Raw genomic sequence first — 26,639 nt, 5'->3', positions numbered from 1 at the left:
TCTGCTCACTGGTAAAAATCTGACTTTTTATGGACTTAAATTTCAAATGTGCAATTTAAGACTTTTCAAGGATCTACCAGAAGACTGTGTAAGTCATAATCATCAAAATTAAAAGAAAGACTTCAGATTTATGCACTCTGTAATGAATCTGTATGAGTTTCACTTTTGAGTTTAACTACTGAAATAATCAGCCTTTCCAAAAAATTCTAATATATTAAGATGCACCTTTAAATATTTGTTTACTTAACTCTGATGAAAGACATATGTCTTCTTATATAAAATTAAACATAATTCTGTTAATTTGTTAGTGTTCTGCAATTTGTAAAAAGTTGGCCCTCTGCAGACTGAAGAAAAAACAATGTGACCATTTAGGTGACTAAAATGCCCTTAACTTAACCAAGTGATTCATTAGAGGCTATGGATATTTTGTGATTTTAAATGTCTGGTATTTTATGTTTAACACTCTTTGTTGTGAAATAAATAATGGGAAAGAATACATTTGAAATAGCATTTATTGTGTCCTGTTATTCCAAATTAGGTCAGCTATTTTTAGCACTAACACTTATGCACAAAAGATCATTGAGATGGAAATTCTTACAAAATTATCTCGCAGTAAGTGGCGTTGAAGGACGTATTTACCTCTAAAAAAGCTACTACATTTGAAAAAATGTTACAAGAACTAACGAAGGTGGTATTTAAATAGGTAAATATGCTCTAAAAAATCAAATACATGATGTGCGAGTAGCCTGTCTCCTGGGGTTGCTTTGTCTTTAAGTAAGGCTGTTACAGCCACTTAAAATTTCGATTACCTGTTATTTTTCAAAATTTGCTCTGCAATATGTTTTAATTTTAATGCAAAAGCTATAGAATTAGCAGGAACGGTCCGAAAATTGTATTAAAACCCATGTACTAGATGATAAGAACCGAAAAGTAGACCACAAATTACCAACTCCGACCACAGAAAGTGCAAGTGTAGTATTTGCTGGCAGCGGGACAAAAAACCAACGTGGTGAACGCGTATCTCTCCTCAACGCTTCCTATTCCTTCAGTTGTGGATTTTAAGCGCACAAAACGTCATAAATGTCGATACGAGGCGGCAAATAAAGTCATTTCAGGCGTGTATCTACGGTGTCGCGTTAAGGTCACTCGCTGGCTGCCTGAATTCCCCTCTTTGTGTTTACACATCCGGGTTTCCCTGTTTGCAGCCCATTCCCCATTTAGAAGCCATTTTGGACACAGATCAGTAACATGCATGTAAACCCCGACCGACCTCCCGATGCAGTGGTGCTACTATCCAACTGAATAACCTCAAAAAGAGCGCTGAGTTGTCGTCTCCGGTGGTTTAACGGTATCCCATTCGGTTTCTGGATCCACTTCGGAAGCGAAATGCCGCACCTTGTAGTGGACTAAGAGTCTGGCAGTGAATTAATCGCTCCTATCTTTTCTTGCAACATTGTTGCAGCGACGCGGCTATTGACACGCGCTGTGGTGGTGGAGCTGCTGCTGGTGGTGGTGGTTAGGCTGCCGAGGGGACCGGAGGCCTGTGGTCGTTTTGATCCTGGACTGATGTTTCGGACAACCTGAGTTTTAATGTTCGCGACGGAAAGCGGGGGAAATCTCTGTCCTGTATTTGAAACGGAACATGTCTTTTTCATGGCTGACTTGTTCACTTCTTCTGGGAACTTTATGCGCAGGTAAGCGGCTATTGTTGATTTTTTTTTGCAACAGTTTTGGAGCGTCGTGTCGCCCGGTCCCAAGGCTGAGGCATTTTTGTGAGTGTTTGAAATTCCGACCCGCGAACGAGTTTACGATTGTTGGCTGATTAAACTTTGTTGGCAGCGGATACCGTCGTTCAGCTGTGGGGATTTTATTCTCCAAGCTATAATCGCCTTTGCTCTGCTTGCCCCTTTAACACGTCTATTTCACAAGGGGTCATTATTTTGCAGCAAAATCTGCCTACTTTAACGCCTTAAACAACATGAATTCTACCTTTTATGTCGAATAATACGTCTAAAATCCACCCTTAATTAAAACTGTTGCGTCCTCGTCGCCTTTCTTTACCAGTGGCAGGAATAGAAAGCAGCAGCTGCACCAACATCCTGAAACCTTATATTGTATATCTCAGGTCGTGTTTGTGGTTGCAGCTCGAACCTTTGAAAACACACTTTCTCTCCCTCTTGTCATAAATCAATTTGATCTGAGGAGACAGCAGCTGTTAGCTTGAAGCCAGGTCTTTACCCTGAATTGAGGTTACTGTTACACACTGAATTTGCACCACGTGAAATTGAGCATGAGCCTTGTTTTTCTTTTGTTTGCAACTCAAATGGGACGTTTTACTATTCGCCCAAAACGTGTTTACTTCCACCCCTTTGCTCAGCAGCTCACACTACAACCAAATACCCTCTGTGTAAACAATACCACCCACTTTTTGAAGCAATATTTTAGCTTTTATTTCCTCGAACTGTGATAAAATTTTCATTGAGGCATAGCTGAGTCCTGTGTGCCAAATTGCGCTGTAGCTAATGCCTTTATGGTTTATAGATTAGAGTGTATAGTAAGCTGCTTCTCCTGAATTCATGTTGTTGTGTTGTAAGCCTCGGTTAGTGACAGGGGGAGGGGGGTTGGGGAATGATCTTGTAGTAAAAGTCCTCGCAGCTCATGTGACCACAGATATCAGAAATGCCATCTCGGCTCAATGGAGCATTGAGCATCAGTGCTCTGTGTATGTATGTGCTGTCTTTACTACCTTTCATCCTAAATAACGAGCACTATGTTGGGTGCTTTCATGCATCCCTATGTGCTATAGTGAAACCCCATTGTAAGCTGCTGGACAACTAAATGCATGTATGTGTAAGTGGATGCGTGCCTCAGTGAGTGTAATGGGTCGGTGGGGGTAACGCTGGGGGATGGGCAGCTCTCCTATAGGCAGGGATTTAAAGAGACACGCACTATTTTTTCTCTGAACAAAGATGAATGTCCAAGCTGTGCTGTGAATGACATGCACGGCATGTTATCAGCTCCTTTATTCACCCAAACGCGTCTTACATGTGTTGCTGAAGTGTGTGTCAAATATTGAATCCATAGAGATAAAAACCTGGGAGTTTTGCAACAGCAGGAGACTGACAGCTATTGTTACATATCAGCTTGGTTATAGGGGACTATTTCCTGCTAAATGACAGTAAAAGCCCTCAAAGAAGAGGGTCTTATCTGTCTTTCCAGATGTGTCACACTCTTCAGTCCTTATCTAAAGAAGTGGCATCCCGGTGTGGTGTGTTCCTATACCACAGTAGGCCATACTATTGTTTTCTACAGCTAATTAAATTCTGCCATTTTCCTTCTTTTTACTCCCTGAAAAGATCTTTTTAGTGAATGGGATTAGGTTGAACTACTATTCAGCAACAATTTCTTAGCCCAGAGGAGCTCCCTTTTTACTACAGAGGGCTCCCAAACTTGGCCGTGTGCCAGAGAGATGATAGAGGCTCAGCTCAGAGATGTCTCCTCTTCATGGCATCGAGCGGATCCTGCACCATATGTCTGTGCTTCCTTCCACTGTTGAGATTCAATTCATTACCATGTGAGCTGACTGAGGCCTTCTGTCCGTCTTTAGGGTACAGTCTGGGCGAAGCGGAGACCCGGGAGTGCGTGTACTACAATGATAACTGGCGTACGGAGAGGACCAACCAGAGCGGCTTCGAGCGCTGCGAGGGGGAGAAGGACAAGCGACTGCACTGTTATGCCTCCTGGCTCAACTCCTCAGGGACCATCAAGCTGGTGAAGAAAGGCTGCTGGCTGGACGACTTCAACTGCTATGACAGGTCGGGTCAGCGAGCGAGGTCACGACCGCCAAGCTTTTACATTTATATTTCAGGTGTCTCGCTCGTACCGGAGTGAGAGGCAGTGAGTACAGTAGGAATATCTGCTTCAGTGCACACATCGGGTACACTACATCCTGATGTGGGTGACCTGGGGCAATCTCAGGGGTAGGGATAACAGCTCAAAGAAAACAACTTGAAATTCACTCATGAATTCACAGGAAACTACCCGAAACCAACAACATTTTGATGATCTATTACTTGAATAACTCACCAAGCAAACATGAGAAAAAACTGTCACATTACAACCTTTAAAATGGGAGATTTTGTGAATTTAAATGCTTTAAAACAACAAGGTTTTTAGCTGGTCTGAACTGATATAGACCTGCAGAAGCAACCCCAACTACCAATAGGAGATAAAAGATTTCTATGTAAACTTAGCACAAAAACTAAGGAAATTTGTGTTTGGTAGACTATTTCTCAGTTGTAACAGTGCTTCTTGGCAATAAATCATACATTTTGAGAGGCTTGTTTATTTACCTGGTAAATGGTGCGACATTTGTAAGGAACATGCATTTGTCGGATGAGCAGCAGAGCTGAGTATGTGGGTTGTGCCCATGAACAATTTGCCAAATCTTCTCTGCCAATACCAAACAGCTTATTTTACAGTTGACTCTTGTTTGGTGTTTGGTGGATTGGATGATTGAAGTTTGAAGAAACAAGACGTATTGGCAATTTAACAATTTTTTCATTTGACAAACAGGAGCCTCAGTAGCATGTGGAAGAACCATACACAGCCACAACAGCCTGGCATGTCCTCCTCATGCTGCCTGCTCACACACGGCTGTGGGATGGCATCCCAGTCTTCAACCAGCATTTGTGGTTGTGTTGGTTAAAGGTCAGGGCAGCTGGCAGGCCTTTCCATCCTCGCCACTCTTAAATTCTGAAGGTAGTCTCTGATAAACCCTGCTCTGTGTGTGTGTGTGTGTGTGTGTGTGTGTGGGGGGGGGTCATCTTTAGAGTAGAGTTCAGTCCCAGAAATTGGAGATATGGGATTGCCACTGGTTGCAGAAACTCATCTCGATATCTTTCTGCATTGAGATTGCCTTCAATGATTACAATCAAGCAGCTGGTTATCGGCACCTGGGGGTACCTGGGGGTGCTATGTTTTTTAATGCAAACATTTGCAAAGAGGAATACATTTGACTGGGAAAAAAGCAGGATAGGATTTTTCTTGCAAGAAGACACTATCTATACACAAGAGGTACCAACTTATTTGCAGTAGTAGCCAAAAGCAAATCAAAACAAACCAAAAGCTTGTGTAAGAGGCTTTAAAATGAGCAGTATGTCCTGATTGGCTGCAGATATACTTTTAACTCCCTGTTTTCGTGCTCAAATCAGTAAAAAGACAAGAGGCATCACTATGTCCATGGGGTTGCCAAAATCAAAGCACACTAAAAATTTTTCATGGAAACTTTTAAAGGCCAGCTATTCCTGATTAGAACATTAAAGGTGGAAATATACATATATAAAGCAATGTTTCGATTTTCTGTTTACTCACCAAGCAAACAGGAGAGAAAGCTGTTAGGTTCCATCCGTTCAAACGTTAGCTTTTTTGGGATGCTAAATGTGCCCTGCATCATTGTTTGGAGCATTGGCTGTGCATGTCCTTAAAAATTTAAAGCAGAATGCACATGTACATTAGAGATGGTGTTGAAACCCAGGAGATGTGCAGAAACACTTTTAAAGTCTCATTTTCTTGGCAAGTAGAACTTACTTATTGATATGAATGGAAATGAGCCATTACAGGATTCTAGATATTCAATATAAATAAGTAGATAGATTAAAAAAGATGTACATAAAGAAAATAGAAGATTTACGAAGTTAGATGCGGTTCATTTAAGATTTATGATAAAGACGATACAATGTGATGAAAATAAATATAATTCAGTACAACTTAAGTTGACTATAAACCATATTAGTAATTATGATAAAAGGAGATTCTGCAGCCAGGTTGCTCTAATGTTTTTGTTCAACAATAAATAAGGCTCAAATACACCTGAAATTCAAGAAATGTGCAGTGCAGGGTTAAGCAGGTGCTTTAAATACTTGAAAATGCATGAACTTTAATGTTGGGATTTCATTTAGGATATTGGCTTGTAATTGTGTGCTTCTAATGCTAAAATAGAAATCTGACTGAACAATTGGCTGATAAAATATATTTGAGGGATATTCACATAAAAAAAGATGTGTTTCTCTTTGGAGAATATCGTGGTGCTGGAAATGCTTGAATATGCTCCTTGAAGGTTCTTTAATTTGACCTTGGAAAGCATGTGTGAACCTTGTGAGAGTATAGTACAGTTCTAAGCAAAGGAGGATTGCATGCAGAGAAACTCTGCATAAAGTAGGACCAACACAAGCATGATGTGTTAAGCTACAGAGGTTGCCAAATATGCAAATAATGCCATGATATCTATGAGTATTCACCATGATATTATTGCTCTAAATCTGCAGCACATTCCATACAGTAACCAGCAAAAAAAAAATTACCTGTATGGGACCAGGCTGGCACATTTTTGATACTTTGGTACTTTTTGATACCACTCGATGTAAGTTGATGCGATCTCCATGATTTTTAAGGACTGAGTGCTTAAAAAAAGCTTTAAAGGAACCCTCAAATCCTCCGCTGTATTTTTTTAACCCAAGCTCCTAGGAGTGAAGCAGAGAACAGCGGTGCTCCATTCAAATTCACATGCTGGTTTAACTGGATTACAAGTGCGAATTGAGGTGGACTAATTTAAAGATGACTTTATATTTCTGGGAACAATCAGAGGCACTGTTTATTCTGTTTCCCCCAATAAAGGGTTCCTAGAATGCCTATTTTTGTTGCACTGGTATCAAAAAAGATACTGATTTTGTTTGATGGTATCAAAATCTTAACATTCTGGTACTGTGACATCCCTATTAGACCCCAAACATTCACACAGAAGTACAAACACGCTGCATTTCAAGCCCCGGATACTCTTAACCTTCTAGTTTTGAATTATTCATACTCTATAAAATGTCTGCATTTTGAAAAAATACCTGTTTTGCCTGGCTTTGCTCAAGTCCATAGTTTGCTATTGCTATTTTTCTCTGATCAACTGTCCACCACTAATGTTTGATTTACAACCAAAACTTTCAGAGAAGTGTACAAAATACATCTTAAAGAATGGGATGACAAGCTTGTCTTTCTAGTAGTCTCTTCTACAGCTAGTGGACTTTTATAATAGTCCTTTGTAATCACTGCAAAGACCCAGTATATTCTATATTGAGCATATATAATTATATCTTTCTACTTTTAATTAGCTGTTGCTCTCTATAAGAGGTTAGACAACATGTATAAAACCCAATTTAAAGGAACAGACCTACATGAAAGCATCTGTACAACACACTGTACAGATAGTAAATAATTAAATATGGCCTTTAATACAGAGTGTATGGTCAGCAAAACAAATTAACTTAGCATGGACTTATAAAAGAATCAAGTTCACAGGGAGTGCAGAGCCCAGATGGAAGTCCACAGCCTCATGATGGGAGAAAGATGCAAAACCCCCGAAAGTGATGGGTTTGTCAGGAAGAAGTAGGATTTTAAATGAGTCTTAATCAGTGCAGCACTGTGAGGAAATTCAAAACCTTCTACTGTTACTAAATACTGAATATTTCATACTTTCTCCTAAATTACCAGAACTCAGATTGACCTGCAGTTTAAGGATAAAGACTGTTATTATGCCTGACACAGTGGTATGTTTAATTTAATCAGCATGGACAGCACTGAACTGGGAGCGTAATTCCAGAAATGTTGAAATTGGATGTGTTCAAATTGCAGGTTTAGGCACGGGTACAAATTTTGTTGATGGTTTCAGGAGAAATAGCTTCAGCATGAAATACTGTTGGCTGTAATTATAACCGTAAGGGAAAGCAGAGGGACGCTGGATAAACGAACTCTGGTCAGTTTAGTACACAACAGAAGAGAAAATGAAAAGCAAAGGAGTGGATCAGGTCTCTGTCAATCTGAGGAGATATTACTGACTGAACTGGAGAAAGTCATACCAAAATGTTGATCATATATTTCTTCCATTTAGACTGGGATTGTAAGGAAAACCAGAATTTTTAAACTTTGATATGATACTAGAAACCCCATAAATGTCAATTTCTTATTTTCCAGTTATCAAATATTGAAGAAAAACAGCTTCACTCACAATGCTTACATTTTAAACAATACTGGTAGTGTTTAAAGAACAAGAGAGTGCCCACCTACTGCCACTGTCTCATGATATAGATGTAGTATTTTTTAAAGCCTTTATGTTTTTAGATACCAGCAATCATCCATTAAAAAGATTGTGTCATTTTGAAGCAGGTGGCAAAGAAAAGGACTGAAGTATCAATCATTTACAAACCTAAATGGAGGATGGCAAATCAGCTGGTTAGCTATGGGAAATATGTAGGAAGTGAAGTCTAGCCTTGTAGGGAAAAAAAGTGAATCATTCTTTAAATCCGGTATAATGTTAAGCACGGATTCCTTCCTACCTGTGGTCCCTCTAAGGGTGCAAAAGATCTTTGTGGTGGAGTGAGACTGTGTGCAGCTGTCAAAATTAGATCTGTACATATTGACTAAATTCATGATGATTGGTTTATACATGGGTTTCAGGGATGTTAACAGAAAAAGATGACCTTTATAGATGAAAAAAATCAAAATTGATGTTAATTTTGACAGAAATTTGTAACCTTTTCCATGTGGTTCCTTGGGGATTGGGTTCACTTTTCTTCAGCACTATTCACACATGCACAAAGCTTCTAAAAATTGCCTGACTACCTCAGTAAGCTTAATGTTTGTGCTCAAACAGCAGAGTTTTTCACCCTGACTTTACCCTGAAAATTCCCAGCTTCCTCCAAGTATTTCCCTTCCTCTACCACTCTAATGGCTGTCATCCAAACTGCAGGAAAACTTCCTGCTGTGCAGGACAAATGTAGACAGACAAGTCAGGTAGTTTGCTGGGTGGGTAATAAGGCTGGGCTGTTAATCGAAATTTAAATTAAATTGCAATATGTTCTTCTGTTTCATTTTTTTGCAGCAGAGATGGTATGCTGTACACATCATGCAAACATTGAAGTGTCATTTTTTTTTCTTTAGAATAGTTTACAGGAATCTTATTTTCCTTTTTTCTTTGTTTTTCATAAAAACAATCATTCCCTACAATACAACAATGCATATCAAATTTGCAATATCCATTTAAATAATCATGATTAAATATATTATCAGACTTGTTCAGCCATAGTTGAATCTATTTATTATGATGCTGGTTAAAATATACAATGATTGTTACTTGTATTGGTCGAAAATACATTAGATGAGGAACTTACAATATTGGAAAAATAACCGCAATGAGATGATGATCCTGAATTGTCCAGTCCTAGTGGGAAACCCTGAAAATTCCAGGAAATGTCAGGGCTGCATGTCTGAAAAGGGCTTCTGTCTGCTCTGAGAATTTCAAAATAAGATGTGCACATATTATCTGAAACTGTGATAACACCCCTACAGAATAGTTAATGCATAGTTAAAAAAAAATAATATGTAAGGTGTTTTTAAACCTAGAAAGAGACAAGTATTGATGAAAACTATCACTGGGATTTTAATTTTATCAGAAATGTTTCCCCTTTTTTCACGTGGGTACCCTCCGGGGATCCACATGAAAAACGTGGGGTTTTGAGCCCTTCCCAGTAGTTTCCCCTCCTCCACCCCTCAGCTGACTTACAGGCAGGAAAACCCTCCTGGTGTGAGGGACAAGTGTGAATGAGTAAATAAGGAATTTTTCTGTTTAGGATACCCTGAAATTATGCATGAGTGAAATGCACAAGAGATGGGGCAGAAAAGACTGGGAACTATTGATCCAGAGGTTTAATTCATGCAGAGATGTAGCAGTTAAGCCAAGCTTGGATATGAGTATATATTGATGGAATTTTCTGATCCTGGTCTGTTGGAATGAAGTTACTAACCAAGTTTTAGTGCATTTTTAAGATGTATTTTTGGGACTTTATTGCCTCTTTTCAGAAAGAAGGACACTGTACAGAGTGGGAAACAGGGACAAGAGAGTAGGGATGAGACATGCAGGACAGAGGCTGCTGGATGCCCATGCACATGGGGCATAACCCAGCTGCTAGGCAATCTGCGCCCCAAAGTTTTAGTTCTTTTGCTAAAATTGATAATTCATGAAACAGAAGGTAACTTATTTTAAGTCAAATTTAATCCAGTGGAACATATTGACCACATTAAATCAGACTGTGTAGTTGGAGAACAGCGTTGGCTGGCAATTTATTTTGGTCTTTAAAAAACTTAAAATCACCCTTTATTTTTGGTGTCTTAGTATCAAAATGAGTATCGAAGTTGCTGGGTTTTTAACCAGCATTGTAAAGAGGTTTACATGTAGAAGCAAAGACAAAAACAAACCCCAGCCAGACTTTCACCCACTTTGTTCTTTGAGTTCAAGTCTAGATCTCCGACCGCTGTGCTAGTTTTACTGTACATCAGTTTGAAAAGTATCTGCTTGTGACGTTTGTTTACCAAAGCAATAACGTAGGTGTGTCATCTCACATTTTAGGCAAGAGTGTGTCTCTATGGAGGAAAACCCTCAGGTCTTCTTCTGCTGCTGTGAGGGCAACTACTGCAATGAACGATTCACCCACCTCCCTGACATGATTGGCAGTGGCAACCGAGGTGAGCAGCAAATGCATCCCACGTACAGTATAGCACAAGCACAAAAATAGGTCTGTGCTTTTCCCCCTGCGGTTAGTGTGAGTGCAGCTTAGCCCTGCTCCTCATTGTAATAAAAAATTGTGTATACATTATGATTAAACACTGATGTGCTGGAGCAGAATGAGATTTTAAGCGCTCATTCACTTCCCTGTTTGATGCTTTTTTTATAGGCTCGTTCAGAAAGGATCAAGGCTGTCTAATGTAGATAAAATGTGGCCTTCTCTTTAGACATCCCATCTTGTAGTCTGTGAGGGTCGCTCATTTCTCTCCAAATACTCTGCATGCTGTAAAGCAGATGTTGTGTAATAACTATGCTCCTCCTCATCAGTGAAAATCCGGCCTCCGCCCAGAGTGCCGTCCCTGCTCAATGTGCTGGTGTACTCGCTGCTTCCTCTCTGCGTGCTGTCCCTGGCGCTCGTCCTGGCCTTGTGGATGTACCGCCACCGCAAACCTCCATATGGCCACGTAGATCTGAGCGAGGTGAGAGAGGACATACCCTACATTTTAAGTTGTTTATATGAACGAGAAATAAGTCTTTCACTTTCCTGTGTACAGTTTTTGTTTGACATCCTTTAGATAGATTAAGCAGAAAAACAATACTTGACTATATTTTCTTTTCTGGTTTCAAGGACCCTGGACCAGCTCCTCCTTCCCCCCTGGTGGGTCTCAAACCACTACAGCTGCTGGAAATCAAAGCAAGGGGGCGCTTTGGTTGTGTCTGGAAGGCCCAATTAATGAGCGAATATGTTGCTGTAAAGATTTTCCCTGTTCAGGTATGTCAGCAAGAGTAGTACAACATAATCAAGATTGTTTTTGTTTGCATGCTCCATTGTAGTTTCAGTGAATTTAAGCCTCTTATTTTTAAAAAGTCCTTTAACTCTCATCTTGGTGTGAGGAGATATTAAAAAAATGAACCCCTCTATCATGTAGATAACTACATTGTACACCTATTGAGCCATGAACGCATAGATAAAGGGAGCCCTACATATGAATGGATGAAATTAGTATGTTTATATGAATATTGTACAAGGAAACACACAGGATTTCTATGTTTTGAGAAATTGTCAAGAATTTGTTCACCTGCAGGTCACAATTGTTCAGTTGACTCCGGGTGTTATCGGCATGATATTAGCTTAAAAATTAATTATCTGTAGATAATAAAATTTCAGTATATATTTTCAACTGATACATTGGCGGTAAATATGTTGTATGTTTAAGGCCAATTTAGGCTGGACTAACAGACCTTACATCAGCTGAAGCCATTTGACCCTTAAACTTTAAAGTGTGTTTTAAGGATTGAAGTTTTACTTCTATATTGAAGATGTGAATTAATTTGTAAACACTGGCATATCAGATATTGGAAAAAATCTAGTGTAGTGCATCCCTTTTGGGTAGGTATGTCAAGTAGTTGCATTTTCCTTCTTATGTCTTTCCAATTGTACTGACCTGTGTCTAGACATTAACCTGACATATCAGATAGACATACATCAGATAGTTTCATACATCCATGGCATGGATGTATTTCACCATCTAGGAAAGCTCCCATAGAAAGTGTTTGGGAAGGGCAGCGTTTTTCAATAAGTTCTTATAAGGTGATTGGACGATGGTCTGTCGTCAAATTCATGACTGGCCAACCAAAGCAACGAGACAAAATGCGGTAGTAGTCATGGGCAGCTCCAGGAATACATTTAGCTGGACAGGTAAACCCTGCCATATCAATGACTAGTGAAGCGTGATGTGGAGAAAACGAATCATGCCGAGGAGGAACAGAAGAAAAGCAAAACATCGACTTTGCCAAGAGGAGCTTAGAGTGTGGCACTTTGCTCTTGTTTTAATAGAGAAAAGCAGTCAAAAACTGATTTAACTGCTGCTTTCCTACAGTTACATCCAAGCTAATCTGTACCAGCATGCAGTACCCTCCTGTAATAAACTCAAACTCATACCGAAGAAGGTCGACCGAATAGCGAAAACACCTTTTCCATCAAGCTTCCACTGTGGCTCTTTACTCTTGTTTTAATAAAGAAATGTGGCCCACTTCTGATAAAACTACTGCTACTCTAAAACTGCATCTGTGCTAATGGCTCCACAAGCTGCCATCGTATATATAGATTCACACAACCCCCCCATGCTGAAGCAGGACGGCAGAAAAGCAACATCTTCTCTGCCATGAAAAAGCTTTCAATGCTCTTCTAAGCTCTTGGTTTTAGACAGAAATGTGGTCTCTTTCTAAAAGAAGACACATTGTGAGCAGAGAAGAGAGACAGAAATGTCTCTTTGTCCCTAAAAGTTTTTATACATGTCAAGAGTCGACCTGTGGATTTGTTTTTTGGATTTACCTTGGTAAACAAATCTATGTTTTATGCTTTCCAGACATTATTTACCTCAATATTAAATGGGCAGTTATTGTTGACAGTTTAAATGAGAGTAAAGATTGAACAGTACTACTAGCTGTAGGGAGATTTTATTGTGGCGATCACCAAAACTGGCAACAGTTTCATCCATACCTGGATCTACATTATGCTAACCCCTCTCTTTTTGTCCCCTCCCTTTACTTTCATTGAGTTCAGTTCAATTATGTAAGGATGACACATAGGATTTAATGATAAAAATCAGTGAGTAGGAGAAGAAATCTATCAAAAATTGCTAGAAACTTTCCAAAATGTTTCAATTAGCTGTGTTTCAAATGGACTGGATGTATTTTTTTTGATAAATGAAACAGTAAAGTTTTCAGTGTTTGGCCTCTAGGACTTCTTCTTCTTCTTCTTGTACTGAAACCAAAAATCTAGTATTGTAACAACCCTGTTCATGATCATTCTGAAAGCTTACTCTCCTTTTCACATGTGTTTGTGTAGGATAAACAGTCATGGCAGAATGAGCGGGACATTTACATGACTCCAGGGATGCGTCATGAAAACCTCCTGCGTTACATCGCTGCAGAGAAACATGGAGCCAACCTGGAGACAGAGCTGTGGCTGATCACAGAGTTTCATGAAAGGGTGAGTGAAGAGCACGTCTTCCCATATATCTCTACTCCCATATACAGCAAATCCACAGTGAGCTATGGGGCTTGTATGTTTACATGAACTGCTGCAATTTTTTTCCAATATTGGCAGAGGCTTGTTATTTACCTCGACAAAAGAGCATCACAGCTTTTATTAAAGGGGATTTTATTACTTATGGCACGTCTGTGCTACCCAGTACTATACCTTAAAGTGATTAAATTGTGTTGCTTGGATTTATACCCTTTTTAAGGCATGTAGCGTATGAATCATGCAGACAATTATGTCAAAAACAGCAAGTGTTCCTGAAATAATAGTTTGATTAAACAGCTCCAGGCTACTAGAACATCCTGTTCATCAGTCCTCTCAACAAAAGCTATTAATGTATCATAACAGGATTAAAACATCATTACCAAATCCACAAATGCAGCATCTCATTATTTGTGTAATGACTTTCAAGCTCGTCCTTATCGCACCTTCCTTTCATGGCAGCGCATAAAAACATTTAGTTTCACTTATTGTCGCAGTGCCTTTGATGCATGTGTCATCTGTTTGCTTGAATGTTTTTCCAGTTTGCATTTCTGATGATATTTTAAGCTCTGTCTTGTGAATTTTAGTAACTCTTCTTGACTTAATCACACTACTGGAAAGCAAACTGTGACTAAAAGTAATTTGTCCCAGGGCTGTGGTTGAACGACGGATCAGCAAGTTTGATTTTCTTGTGCACTTATTTATCCTTGCTCCTGAATCTTTCCCTGTTTGTCCAATGTTTTGTGCATAGGGCTCACTGACGGACCACCTGAAGGGTAACACTGTGACCTGGAGTGAGCTGTGTCTCATAGCAGAGACCATGTCCCGTGGTCTGGCCTACCTCCATGAGGACATTCCCAGCTACAAGGGAGAGGGACCCAAACCCACCATTGCACACAGGTAGGAAAAACATGAGCTTTTTTGTACTTATCTAAACGTATACCTCTGAAAACCACAAATCCTCTCATTCTTTATCAGCCCTCCTGTTGTTTATGCTATCTTCTGGCATACCCTAACATTTTCATCCCCTCTTTTCTTTGCAGGGACTTTAAGAGTAAGAATGTGATGATACGAGATGATTTGACTGCAGTCATTGGAGACTTTGGGCTTGCTGTACGATTTGAACCAGGAAAACCTCCCGGAGACACTCATGGACAGGTATGGACTTACTCAAGTACCAGGCAGCTTTAAAAAAAAAATCTCTGAGGTAGTATTTGCATAGGACTAGTTTTACCTGTGGACCTCTGATTATTTGTGAATTACCCTCTGATGTCAGTGTTTGGTGTGGTGCATTTGCACGGAATAAGCAGTCTGTGATGTACTCAAATTTGCAGTAACTTATGAAAGTTATGGCTGCTGCATGGCTGCAGCAATGAAAATACATGGTGATTTTTTTTTTAATTTCTAAAGGTCAAACAAAAATGCTATGTTGTGCACATCAGGTTCTGCAGACATTTCCTTCATGTGTCCTTTACATACTGTTGTTTCCTTGTATTTTAGTATGACTGTAAAAAAAATCATTAAAGCACAATCAAGACTTGATTTTAAATATACTGATAGGAACACAGACATACCTTATATGCACAATGGAGAAATATCATGAATTATGAATGTCAAACAGACCAGCACTTACATGCCAGTCTCTTTTTAGTATCCTTGTGGAAAACTAAACTTATTTTTCATCAGAGTTTTTATCATCAAAGATATATTTTTGGCTAGTCTCAGTCTTTCCTCTTAATGAAAATAGGTAGTAGACACACAGTCTTAGTCATAGTTTGAGTCAATGAGATTAACCATATAAAGAACCAGCTTTTTGGTTGCCAGTTTGGCTCTGTTGGAGTGGCCACCCATAGACAGAGGCTGTAGTCCTTGCTGCACTAGGGGCCCATTCACAGTCTTCGGTGCATGTCTTCCCCCATTCTCTCTTTCCATGTGTCTAATTTCTCTTCAGCTGTAGTATCAGGATGAAGGCAAAAAGCCCAAAATAATTATAAAAAAGAGAGAAACCAGCTTTCTTTACTGCATTGAAACTCTGAGTTACTTGTCACCCTTCTTACCCTCATTTTATTCATAGGCTTTTTACTGTGTTGTAAGTCTCTCTTAAATATTAGCTTTACAGAATATATTATTAGATAAGGTATTGTGCTTCATTCTCATTGGAAATCTCTAAAGTTTTATTTTGGGGGGATTGGTAGCTCAAAATAAGAGGACATAGCTGAACATCTTTTACTTACATCAGGCTAAACACACACAAACTCTCATGCTGGTACATACTATAAAACATCCAATTGTCCAAAGCCTGATTTATTCTTGACTGTTGAATCTGTACTACAGCTTACATTAGGTATGTTCAGGGTTATCCACAGTGGCCCATGCATGTAGCCTGATTTGACTCTTCAAAACAGTAACTAACAATTGAAATGACTATGAATGCAAGCCCTATGATTGGTCAGCAGGGTAGCATGGAGTGGCTGCAAGTCTCTGAGTATGTCTACAGACATTTTGTGTGTAATCTAGAGATTGATACATGACTGCAGACAATGAACAAATTTATCAAATCTACTTGCTGAAATCTGAATGTATTAGAAGTGCATATTTTAATTATATTACACATTTTAAACACTTTTAAGGATTTTTGGCTTTAATTGGATAAGACATCTGAAGAGAGACTGGAAACATGGGGGAAGACATGCACCAAAAAGTCCTTAAATTGGGAATCGATCCCTTGACTAATGCATTGAAGACTATAGCCTCTGCATATGGGTGCCTTCTCTACCCACTGAGCCAAACCAGCACCCTGATATGAATATTATTAATGCACAACTATCTCCAATTTATAAAGCAAGCTAACAAGCTCTGTTGAGTGAGGAAAGTGAAAGAAAAGAAAAAAATATTTCTTCAGACAGTCCTGATGCCTTGTCATCTACCTCTTTTTTTTTGTTCCTTGTCTATATCAATTGGGAAATGGAGTGGAAAATAGGAATTGGGCAAGAGGGAAAAGCATTACACTGCATTACCCTCCATTGCACTGCATTGCTTGTATGCTGTCAGCAATAAGTATATTTAAGCTGATGTTGTCACTGATGCTTGCTGCTTGCTGCTTGCATGTGTGGATAGGGCATGATGAAAGGGCTTCCCTACATCATGGACTCTTTGCCACATTTTTTTTCCCTGGCAACTCATTGAAAACAGGTCTGTGACCCACTTTTGGGGTCTGAGAAAGACTTATTTAAATGGCTCACTGTTAGATGTGTTTGCCGTTTTTCTGGCAGTCGTTAAATATACCAAAAACAAACTTCCTCATTTTATACTATCTACTGTAAATTGCCTTTGAATGCTAAAATTCCTTCTGTAGACACACTGTTTTAAAATGGAACATGCACATTAGGTGTGCTATGGATCACAGTTCTTGCACTGTGGATTGTTGTCCAGGATTGGAAGGTTTTTCAGATCGGCCAGCAAAAAGTTATTCGTACTGCAACTAATTGGCAATAGACCTGCAATTCAAGGCACATCGACTGCATTGTCACATATTTCAATAATGTATTGCATCTGCGGTTTTCTTCTCTATCCTACACATCCTTTTTATTTAGATTGCGTGTTTAAAATCCTGGGAAATACAGTCTCTGAATTAAAATCTGCATCATTTTAACACCTGTATTTTGATCTCCATGGCCCCTATGCCACTCTTACACACATTTAACTGTATTTTCTTTACATATTTTTGTGGGTAAGATTATTTTACACCATGATATTTTCTTCTATTCTTTGATCCCATGCAGTCCTAGCCTTGGGGTTGTTTGTTATTATGGCTTATCTGTAATCTGTTGCACCACTACATCTAATGTCGCTATCATTCATGCACATGCTAATTTCTATTTTTCTCCACTGTCCTTTCAGGTGGGTACAAGGCGTTACATGGCTCCAGAGGTGCTGGAAGGAGCCATCAACTTCCAGCGAGACTCCTTCCTGAGGATAGACATGTACGCTATGGGCTTGGTGCTGTGGGAGCTGGTGTCCCGCTGCTCAGACACCGACGGTGAGTCAAACAGAGCAGGAATGCTGCTTCACCCACAGGTGAAAGGTCACTGTGCTGCAGGCTGATCTAATAAACAAAGGATTAGTTTCTGCTCTGCTCTGAGGAAACCATCTGATCCAGGTTAGAGGTGTAATGTGGGCTGTTAGTCTTTCGATAGAGGGAGGAGTTGTGGATTTTCCAAACACTGCACTATTTCCTTGATCCTGAGCTCCGTGTAATGCTTTCCATCCTGTTGCCTCACTGCCCCTCTGCAGGTACGGTTTGCGAGTACATGCTGCCGTTCGAGGATGAAATAGGCCAACATCCTTCCCTGGAGGATCTGCAGGATGTGGTCGTGCACAAGAAGATGCGGCCAGTCATGAAGGACTGCTGGCTCAAACATCCTGTGAGTAAGAGTGGAAGAATAGCCCCCGCAGTTTCAACAGAAATACCAGGATGTCATACGTCCTTTTTTCCAGTAAAGTACAGCTCCATCATATAAGGTCGCAGCTCTCTGGAAGCAGTTATGTTTTTATTGCTTTAACTTTTTTTCCAAGGACAATAACATCTTAACTGGAGATTATGACAAAACCTACAGAATGATAAACTTTAAAATATTTTTAGCAGTTACCAAACGGCCAATTACACAGCAGAGGTGGTGTGAAAAGCATCTAAGTTGCAGTTTTTGCTTGCCTGTGCAATACACATCTCAAACTTCCAGTTGCAAAATACGTTTTAGAAAATGGACGTTCTGCTGTAACAGAACATAAAGAATAGTGGAGCCAAGGGACATGCAAGGTTTAAATCAAAGTGTGTTGGAAAGGTGTGTATTTGTTGGCTGAAAGCGCTTCATTTTGTGTTATTACTTTTTTTAATCACCTGATCTGTTTGTCTTGGAGAGAAGCAGTCCACTGTGGGTAATACAGCTCCAGCTAAACAAACCCTAAGAACACATAAACACTGAATAATGGCCATTTCCCCACAGATATGCTCCATTATTGTAGAGAAATACCTATATATGCTAAAAGTGAAGAGCTATATTTAGCATTTTTACTGCCTTTATTATCTTTACCCGTGTCACAGAAGTCTAGCATTTAATATGTGTACAGTGAGATTCTGATACCATTACATCCCTAGTAAATACACCAAACTGTTCTCTATTTGGCATATTTTGTTATGTTTTGGTTGAGAGCGCCCTAGGGTCAGAATTTACAAACTGTGCATTTAGGAAGCAAGTATATGGGATGCTGATAACCTAGTGGTTATTTTGGCATGCCCCACGTACAGAGGTGCTTCCTTGAAGTCCCCCACTTGAGGGACAACTGCCTCTGTATGTGGGGAATACAAACATAAGCACTAGGTTACTGGCATCCCATATACTTGCTACCTGAATGCACATTTTGTCAATTCTGCCCCCCAGGGTGCTCTCAAAAAAAAAAATGCAGAGTAGAAAACAGCCTGGTGTATTTTCTAGGAATGTAATAGTGTCAAAATCTCACTGTATTGTAATATATCTGCCTGACTGCCTTGTTTCAACTGTGAATTGGTGGAGGAAGGATCATGGTATTGGGCTTTTGTAGGGTTTGGGCCAAGCCGCTTATGTCCAGTGAAGTCCAATCTCAATGCTTCAGCATACCAAGACATTTTAAACAATGCTATTCTTCCAACTGTGTGGCAACAGTTTGGGGAAGGACCTTTTCTATTCCAACATGACTGTGCTCCTGTGCACAAAGCAAGGACTATAAAAACATGGTTCGATGAGTTCAGTGTGGAAGAACTTGACACACAGAGTCCTGACCTTAACCCCATCAAGCACCTTTGGGATGAACTGGAACGGAGGTTGAGCCAGTCCTTCCTGTTCAACATCAGTGCCTGTCCTTATAAGTGCTCTACAAAGTGAATGGGCACAAATTACCATAGAAACACTCCAAGTGGAGGCTGCTATAGCTGCAAAAGAAAGGCAAACACCATATTTAAGTACATGTGTTTAAATACAATTGCATTACAGCCCCTGTAGGTGTAATGGTCAGGCAGCTGAATGCTAATGAATAAAGTAATTTGACTGGTATTTTTTGTGGCCTTGACACATCAATGATGCGAACATGCCTCTAAAAATTACTAGTGCAGCAATCCTCAAATGGCAGCCTGTGGGCCACTTCCGGCCCGCCAGCAGGTGTCATCTGGCCCACGAGACATTTGGGAGAAAAGATGGTAATTTTAAAAAATATATTAATTTTTAATTTTTACCCTCTTAGGTGTTTAAAATACAAATTTTCACTCATTTATCATGATCTTTCTGTAATTACAGCAAGGAAAGGTTGCATAACTATGCAATAAATGAGTTAGATTTGGTAAGTTGAACTGTCTTTAGAGCAGGCAGGAACATCGTAAAAAGACACAGACTGCTGATCACCTCAACTCTGCAAACATGCTGCCCAAAAAGAGGCTAATACACACTGCATGACTTTTAAGACTGAAGGAGAAGTATTTATTGTCGAACTTAATATTGATTATTTTGTTGAAGATGAAGGATTTAACCACCGTGCGCAGCTGTATTGACTCTCATTGAGTCCAGCCCTTCCCACACCTCTGATAGGTTTTCTGCATCTCAGACCTTAATGAATGTCAGAGGTTTTTGCCTTGTAAAACCAAACTTCTATCCCTGTGGGGGATTAAAACAGCTGCTCTCAGGATAGCAAACACTTTATCTGCATAATTGTCCGTCGGCTCCAAATGCAGACTTCATATCTCGTTTTGGTGATTCAGTTCAATGCCAGCCTGATTTAATCCTTCATTATTAAGAATCTGTAATGCCAAACTAATATCAACTACATATATTTACATACAATTTAATTTTATGTCAACATGACGTGCAATTATGGTCTTGATCATTAACGTTTAAACTGGACATAGTTCATAAATCCTACACGTATTTAACTCCAGGTCTCGTCAAAAATTAAAATAACAAAAAAAAAAAAAATTACTCTCATAATAAGATACAAATTGTTTTTAACTGCAAATGTATTCCTAACCTGGACACAGGCTGTCCTTTGACATGAGAGATTGGCATTTTTGGTCTTGGTGCAGCACTCACAGCCATAATTACACACAGAGATGCGCCACTTCATGACGCGCGCAGGGATGTGAGGGGGGTTCAGAGAGAACGGACATGCATAAGAACGTCTGTTTTGGCTCAGACATGTGCTTATAAGTCAAGTTTTCACTCAGGAGGTGAGGTGAGGGCTCTCTTTCTGAACTCTGCACTCATCCTATGTCGGGTGAAATAATCTGGGGTCTGATCAGATATTGTGGACAACAGGTTGCCATTTTAAAGCCATAAACAGCCATGCTGAATGAATGTTTCTAACGAGTATTCCAGTCTTGTAAATTTAGCATCGGTGGGTCTTAAAAACCTTAAAAATGCGGAAAAAAAATGCCACCTGATACAAGGACAGCATGACTGACCTGTTTAGATTACTTGCAAATAAATTCTCTGTCTAAAGTGTAGCTAATTAAGCCATACTCTGTGTGAGGGCGTATATATATATACAATGCTTAACAAGTTTATTAGACCACCACCCAAAGTAAGGTTTATGCCACAGCTGCCCTAAATTCACAGGATTGCTAATTACCAAAATCATTTTTTATGTTTCAGTAATGGTTAATACACCAATATGTAGAAGCTCTTTAACAGAAATGATATTTTTGATGCTAAAATATAATTATTATTGTTATCCATGATTTTTCAAATGTACTGATTTACAAAAAAACTGAAAAAATAGTAAAGGACATTAGTATTTCTTGATTAATATGTCAAGTTATAGCTATTGCATTCCTGAACTGAAAAATTAGCCTAGTTTTAGTGGTTGAATGTTATGCTTGATTAATTCCTGACTTTTTTTTTAGAGAAGCCCAGTGAGCCGGCTCAGATTTGGGTATAAAAAAGGTGAATTCAGTTTGAAATTCCTCATTCCTGTTCAAAATGGTAAAACGTGGAGAGCTCACTGAAAATGAAAGAGTCCACATTAAAGCACTTCATGATGCTGGATGGTCTCTGAGACAAATATGACAGGTGGTCTAATAAATTTGTTAAGCACTGTATATAAGTGAACATCCAAGAAATCATGTCTGGCCCTCAGCTTTCTGTCCTTGAAAAATGTTGGCCCCCAGGAACCCTGGACTAGAGTATAGATGTAGATAGCTGTAGACTGTGTTTATGAGCATACCGTCAGAACTTTCTACCATTACTGTCTCTGTCCCTTTGCTGTGTTGAGTCGACCCAGTCACATTCCCTCTGCCTCTACACTGACCCTACTGTTTATGTGCATACTGTACCTTGCAAATGCGTCATGTTATATTTTGGGCCGTGCACAGCTGACACCCCAAACAGATGCAGGGGACAAAACAAGTGAATCTCCAGCTTTAATGTTTGGGTCAGGAATAACTCCCATGTTCTAATGAAGTGATAAATCTGATTGTTGGCTTGCTCTGTTTTATTCCTCCAGGGTCTGGGCCAGATGTGCGAGACCATCGAGGAATGCTGGGATCACGACGCAGAGGCACGATTGTCCGCTGGCTGTGTCGAGGAGCGCATCGGCCAGATCGCCAGGACGACCAGCAGCACTACCTCAGACGGCCCCATCTCCATCGTCACATCTCTAACCAACGAGGACCTACCTCCCAAAGAGTCCAGCACCTGAATGGGTGACACCACCATGACCCTTACATGAGCTCCTTACTTTTTTTAAAACCCAAACTCAGCGGATCTCCGTGAATATTTAAAAGCATAAAAACGTCGACAACTAGCAACTTGAATGCAGCTGATATTTAATCCCAATACTGGTATTTTTTCTTTTTTTTTTTTTTGTCAGATTTTACTAACACATCCATCTGCTGTAGTGTTGGAAGTAGTAATAAGTTATTCGATGGGCACATCTGATAACATCCATGTGTCAAACCTTAAATGTTCTCATTACCTCATGTATTTCTTTTATTGTTAGTCTTTTTTATTACCTCATGCTTTTGTTGTTTTTCTCTATCGGTCATGATCGTCTGCGGCCAAATGAAACGAACCTTTTCGCTCCAAACCTCGGACGACGGGCTGCACACCTCGGAGGAACCGTTTTGAGACTGTTAGACAAAATATATTCATCTTCCTCAGGGGTCGAAGCTTCTCGATTTTTAAACAAACTTCGAGTGTGCTCCCTTATTTTAAACCTGTGAATGCCTCAGAATGAAAAGAAGGTAAAGGAACCGGAGCACAGCTGTTTAAACGTAAGAGCTGAAACGGGAGCTGAGCAGTTGTTATCGGACGTTGTGGACTTTTTTTGAAGATTCGGGACATGCTTGTTGTCCCAGGGGAACTACCTCTCAGGTATCCAGTAGGCTTCTTTGGAACATTTCTCTTCGTTGAGAGCCAAGCTATCCAGCTAGCTACCATGGACATATTCCTGGATTATTTTTTCGTGTTGTTTTTAATCGTAGTAAAGCAGAGTTACTCCTTTGCCAGTGCCAGGGGCATTGACGGATGCTGTCTGGAGTTGCAATGTTACACATTCTTGATTTTAATTGTCTGTGTGAGTGCATGTGTGAGCGTGTGAGTGGGAGAATTTGAAGATTGATAAAAAGAGTGTTTTTAAATAAGAATAATGGACAGATAGTGGGGGTTTTATCCTTGCGAGGGCCATACTTGAGTAAGCAACATGTCTGTTTTTTTTTTTTTTTTTTTTTTTTTTTTTTAATTTTCATGGGTTTGTGTTCAATAGACTCAGTCGGACATCAGTCCCCAGATACCTCAGTCACCGTACATCATGCAAGGAGAGCTCAAATGGTTGCCTTTGTCTCAAATGCAATGCCATAGTTGTACCATAACATGAAAAACCATACATTGAATGTCCGTTATGCTGCTGTGACTATTCCAGGATACTCAAGGATTTGTAGATGTACATGTATTCTTTGTTAATATAACGCTAATGATATTGTGAGGCTAATATTCTGTTTTCTTTTGTTTTCTTTTTTGACTGGGTAAGCCCTCAGCTGCTTACTCCTCCAGACTGACCTCAGATATTCTGACAAGTACCTCAGGCTTTTTTCTACATGTATATCAAGTTGTGTTATGTATTTTATTGTGTTTTTAGTAGTTGAGATATTTTATTGCCGTTTTGGCCTCTTTGTCTGTGGACATTTTCTTTTTTTAATAGAGCCTGACTTGCTGTCATGGTGTTAATGCTGTACAAACCTAAAAAAAAGAAGAGAGGCAGATTCTTGTAAATAGACTTGTACACACAGTTGCCGATCACTGATCTGATTTTTAACAATACAATATCAGGGCGTTGCTCTTCTCATTTCACATACGCAGAAAGGGATTTCTCAGTTTCATCTTGACATATTTAAAGATAATTTTAACAACGAGCCCTGTGAGGATTCTTTTTATATTTGTATATATATACATAATATATATATATATATATATATATATACATTTTTCTTCAGATTTTCAAGAATGGCGGTCATGTTGCTGATTTCTATGATACTGGTATCAGTTGCTCTGGATCAGAAGCTGTAAGTAGCACTTGCATTAGAAATCTTAGTGTGTATGTCATCGAAAACAACAAAAAAATCGGATGTTTTTTGGTGCTGGCGGTTTCTTGGATGGGCCACTCGCTGGAAAATGCCAGTTTGAACAGTATTACCTCATTATTAACCTGCTGATGTGATGTTCAGACTCGTTTAGTGATAGTTTAGCCATGTTGGACGACACACAGGCTATCTGTTGTGCTTTGACTCGTGCTGTGGAAAGATATTTTTAAGAGTAACCTGTGACGCTTGCTGTGCAGTTGTTGGTGGGCGGGAGATAGAATACATCCATGCATTCAGAGCAATGTTTTTATTGTTTGGGTATCATCAATGTGTTTCTTACATCAAGATTGATCGATAACACAGCCCCATTTATGTAAACAGTGGCATGTGCGTGGTCCAAAGGTCCAGCAATATTTATTATACAGCAATATTCACCTGAATATCATAGTTTTAAGTCATTAACTCAGCTGTGACTTAGCGGTTCTCTCTCTGCGGATCATCTCATCACACCTGGATCATGTTTAGCAAAATACACAATAATAGAAGCAAACAAACAAAACAACAACAAAAAAAAAACAGCTATAGGTTGTGTTCAAGCTGAACATAACCCAGGTGCTTTCACGTTTTGTGCCAGAAAAACAACCATCTTGAAGGAAATCTAATCTGCCGTGATCGGTTGTTGACCTCCAAATGCTGTCTTACACCCAGCTCTTCTGAACGGAAAAACCAGTTACCTCATGCAGTACCTCTTGTTAGTAACACTAACATGGAATCAGTCTCATCTTCAAAAAAATGGAAAAAAAATATCAATTATTGTGTATATATTTACTTGACAAATGTAAAAGGTTTCCTCCTTTTCATGTGTGAATCCTGTGAAAGCAAAATCCTTTTTTTTCTTGATTTACAGTCGACATATTGTTCATTTCTTGTAGTGTGAATGTTTGACTGAACTGTGTGACCTTCCCTGTTTATGTGAAGTGTGTTTGCGTGCGTGTGTGGGGTGTGTGCTGGTTGGATTTCACTAAAACAGTATGAATGATAACTTTATCTGTGAGTTGAAATGCTTAGAAATATAAACTAGATGAGAAAACATCCATCTTTTTGTATATTGAAATAAAGACAAAACTCTGATTAACCATGACATTTGAAATCCATGGGTTTTTTCTTCACTTACCAGTTTTACATTTCCCACATGGCGGTGTAGTGGTGTAATGGTTAGCACTGTCTCCCCCATCAAGAAGGTTCCTGGTTTGAATCCTGGCTGGACATCTCTGTGTGGAAGTTTATAGTTCTTCTAGTGTCTGTATGGATCTCTCTCTCTGTGACCCTCAATGGGATGTTACAGTATGTAACTGTATGTACAACCCCAATTAAAAAAAAATGGGGCACTTTTAATATCGAGAAAATTGAATGCCATTATTTGAATTTCTCATAAATAGTATTTCAATCACAATGGAACATAAACAACATATCAGATGTTTGAAAGTATTGGCTTATTTTAAATTTGATGGCAGCAGCACATCTAAAAAAAAGAGATGGGGCAAAAACATGCTGTTAAAGTAAGTGGTACTAATGAAAACTATCCAGAAAAGATTAATGTAACTAATTAGATTAATTGGCAACAAGTCAATGACATGACTGGGTATAAAAGGAGCATTTTAGAGAGGCAGTCTCTCAGAGGTAAAGATTGGCAGAGGTTCACCAATCTATGAAAACTCTAAAAATTGTGGAACAATTTCAGAAAAAATGTCCTTCAGCATAAAATTGCAAAGACTTTGGATCTGGAGCAATCTCTGTACTCAAGGGTTAAGGCCAAAGGTTAATATTGGATACATGTTATGTTCAGGCATTAAAAACTGGCAGGATTCTGAACCACATGGGCCCAGGAACACTTCCAGAAAGCATTTTCTGTCAACACAGTTGGCTGTCATCCAAAAATGCAAGTTAAAGCTGTATCATGCAAAGAAGCCATATGTGAACACAACCCAGAACTGCCACATCTTCTCTGGGTCCAAGCTCATTATAATGTACTGAGGCCGAATGGAAAACTGTTCTGTGGTCAGATAACCAAAAGTTTAAATTCTTTAAGGAAACTATGGATGCTGTGTCCATACAAGCGAGGGACCATCCAGCTTGTGATGGTATGGGCTTGCATTAGTGCCTGTGGCGTGGGCAGCTTTCACATCTGGAAATGCACTATCAGTGCTGAAAAGTGTATAGAGGTTTTAGAGCAATACATGCTTCCATCTAGATGTCTCTGTCAGTAGAAAGGAGTTGGTACTCTGATGAAGCAGCTGCCATTACAGGGTACAAAGGGGGCTTACAGGTCTTTAAAGAGAAGAAAAACATTGTAGTTGTCAAGCTCATTTCTTAAAAGTGTTGTATTTAGTTTGAAAAATCTTAAATTT

At 39.4% G+C, this 26,639-nt stretch overlaps 1 protein-coding gene across 1 annotated transcript; it reads left to right on the top strand.

Moving 5' to 3' along the window:
• The first annotated feature begins 1,249 nt into the window (after positions 1–1,249).
• On the top strand, positions 1,250–25,366 carry LOC121520575 (activin receptor type-2B-like). The gene is made up of 11 exons (XM_041804089.1): positions 1,250–1,694; positions 3,608–3,815; positions 10,451–10,566; positions 10,934–11,085; positions 11,235–11,378; positions 13,458–13,601; positions 14,386–14,534; positions 14,678–14,792; positions 17,535–17,673; positions 17,928–18,058; positions 22,158–25,366. Exons 1-11 carry the CDS (start codon positions 1,643–1,645, stop codon positions 22,350–22,352), a joined length of 1,545 nt encoding a protein of 514 aa, XP_041660023.1. The 5' UTR covers positions 1,250–1,642; the 3' UTR covers positions 22,353–25,366.
• The last annotated feature ends 1,273 nt before the right edge of the window (positions 25,367–26,639 follow it).

This window comes from Cheilinus undulatus, linkage group 13 (assembly GCF_018320785.1).
Source record: "Cheilinus undulatus linkage group 13, ASM1832078v1, whole genome shotgun sequence".
Lineage (NCBI taxonomy): Eukaryota > Metazoa > Chordata > Actinopteri > Labriformes > Labridae > Cheilinus > Cheilinus undulatus.
The sequence above is the reverse complement of the archived record's forward strand: the minus strand, read 5'-3'. Positions and strand labels throughout refer to the sequence as shown.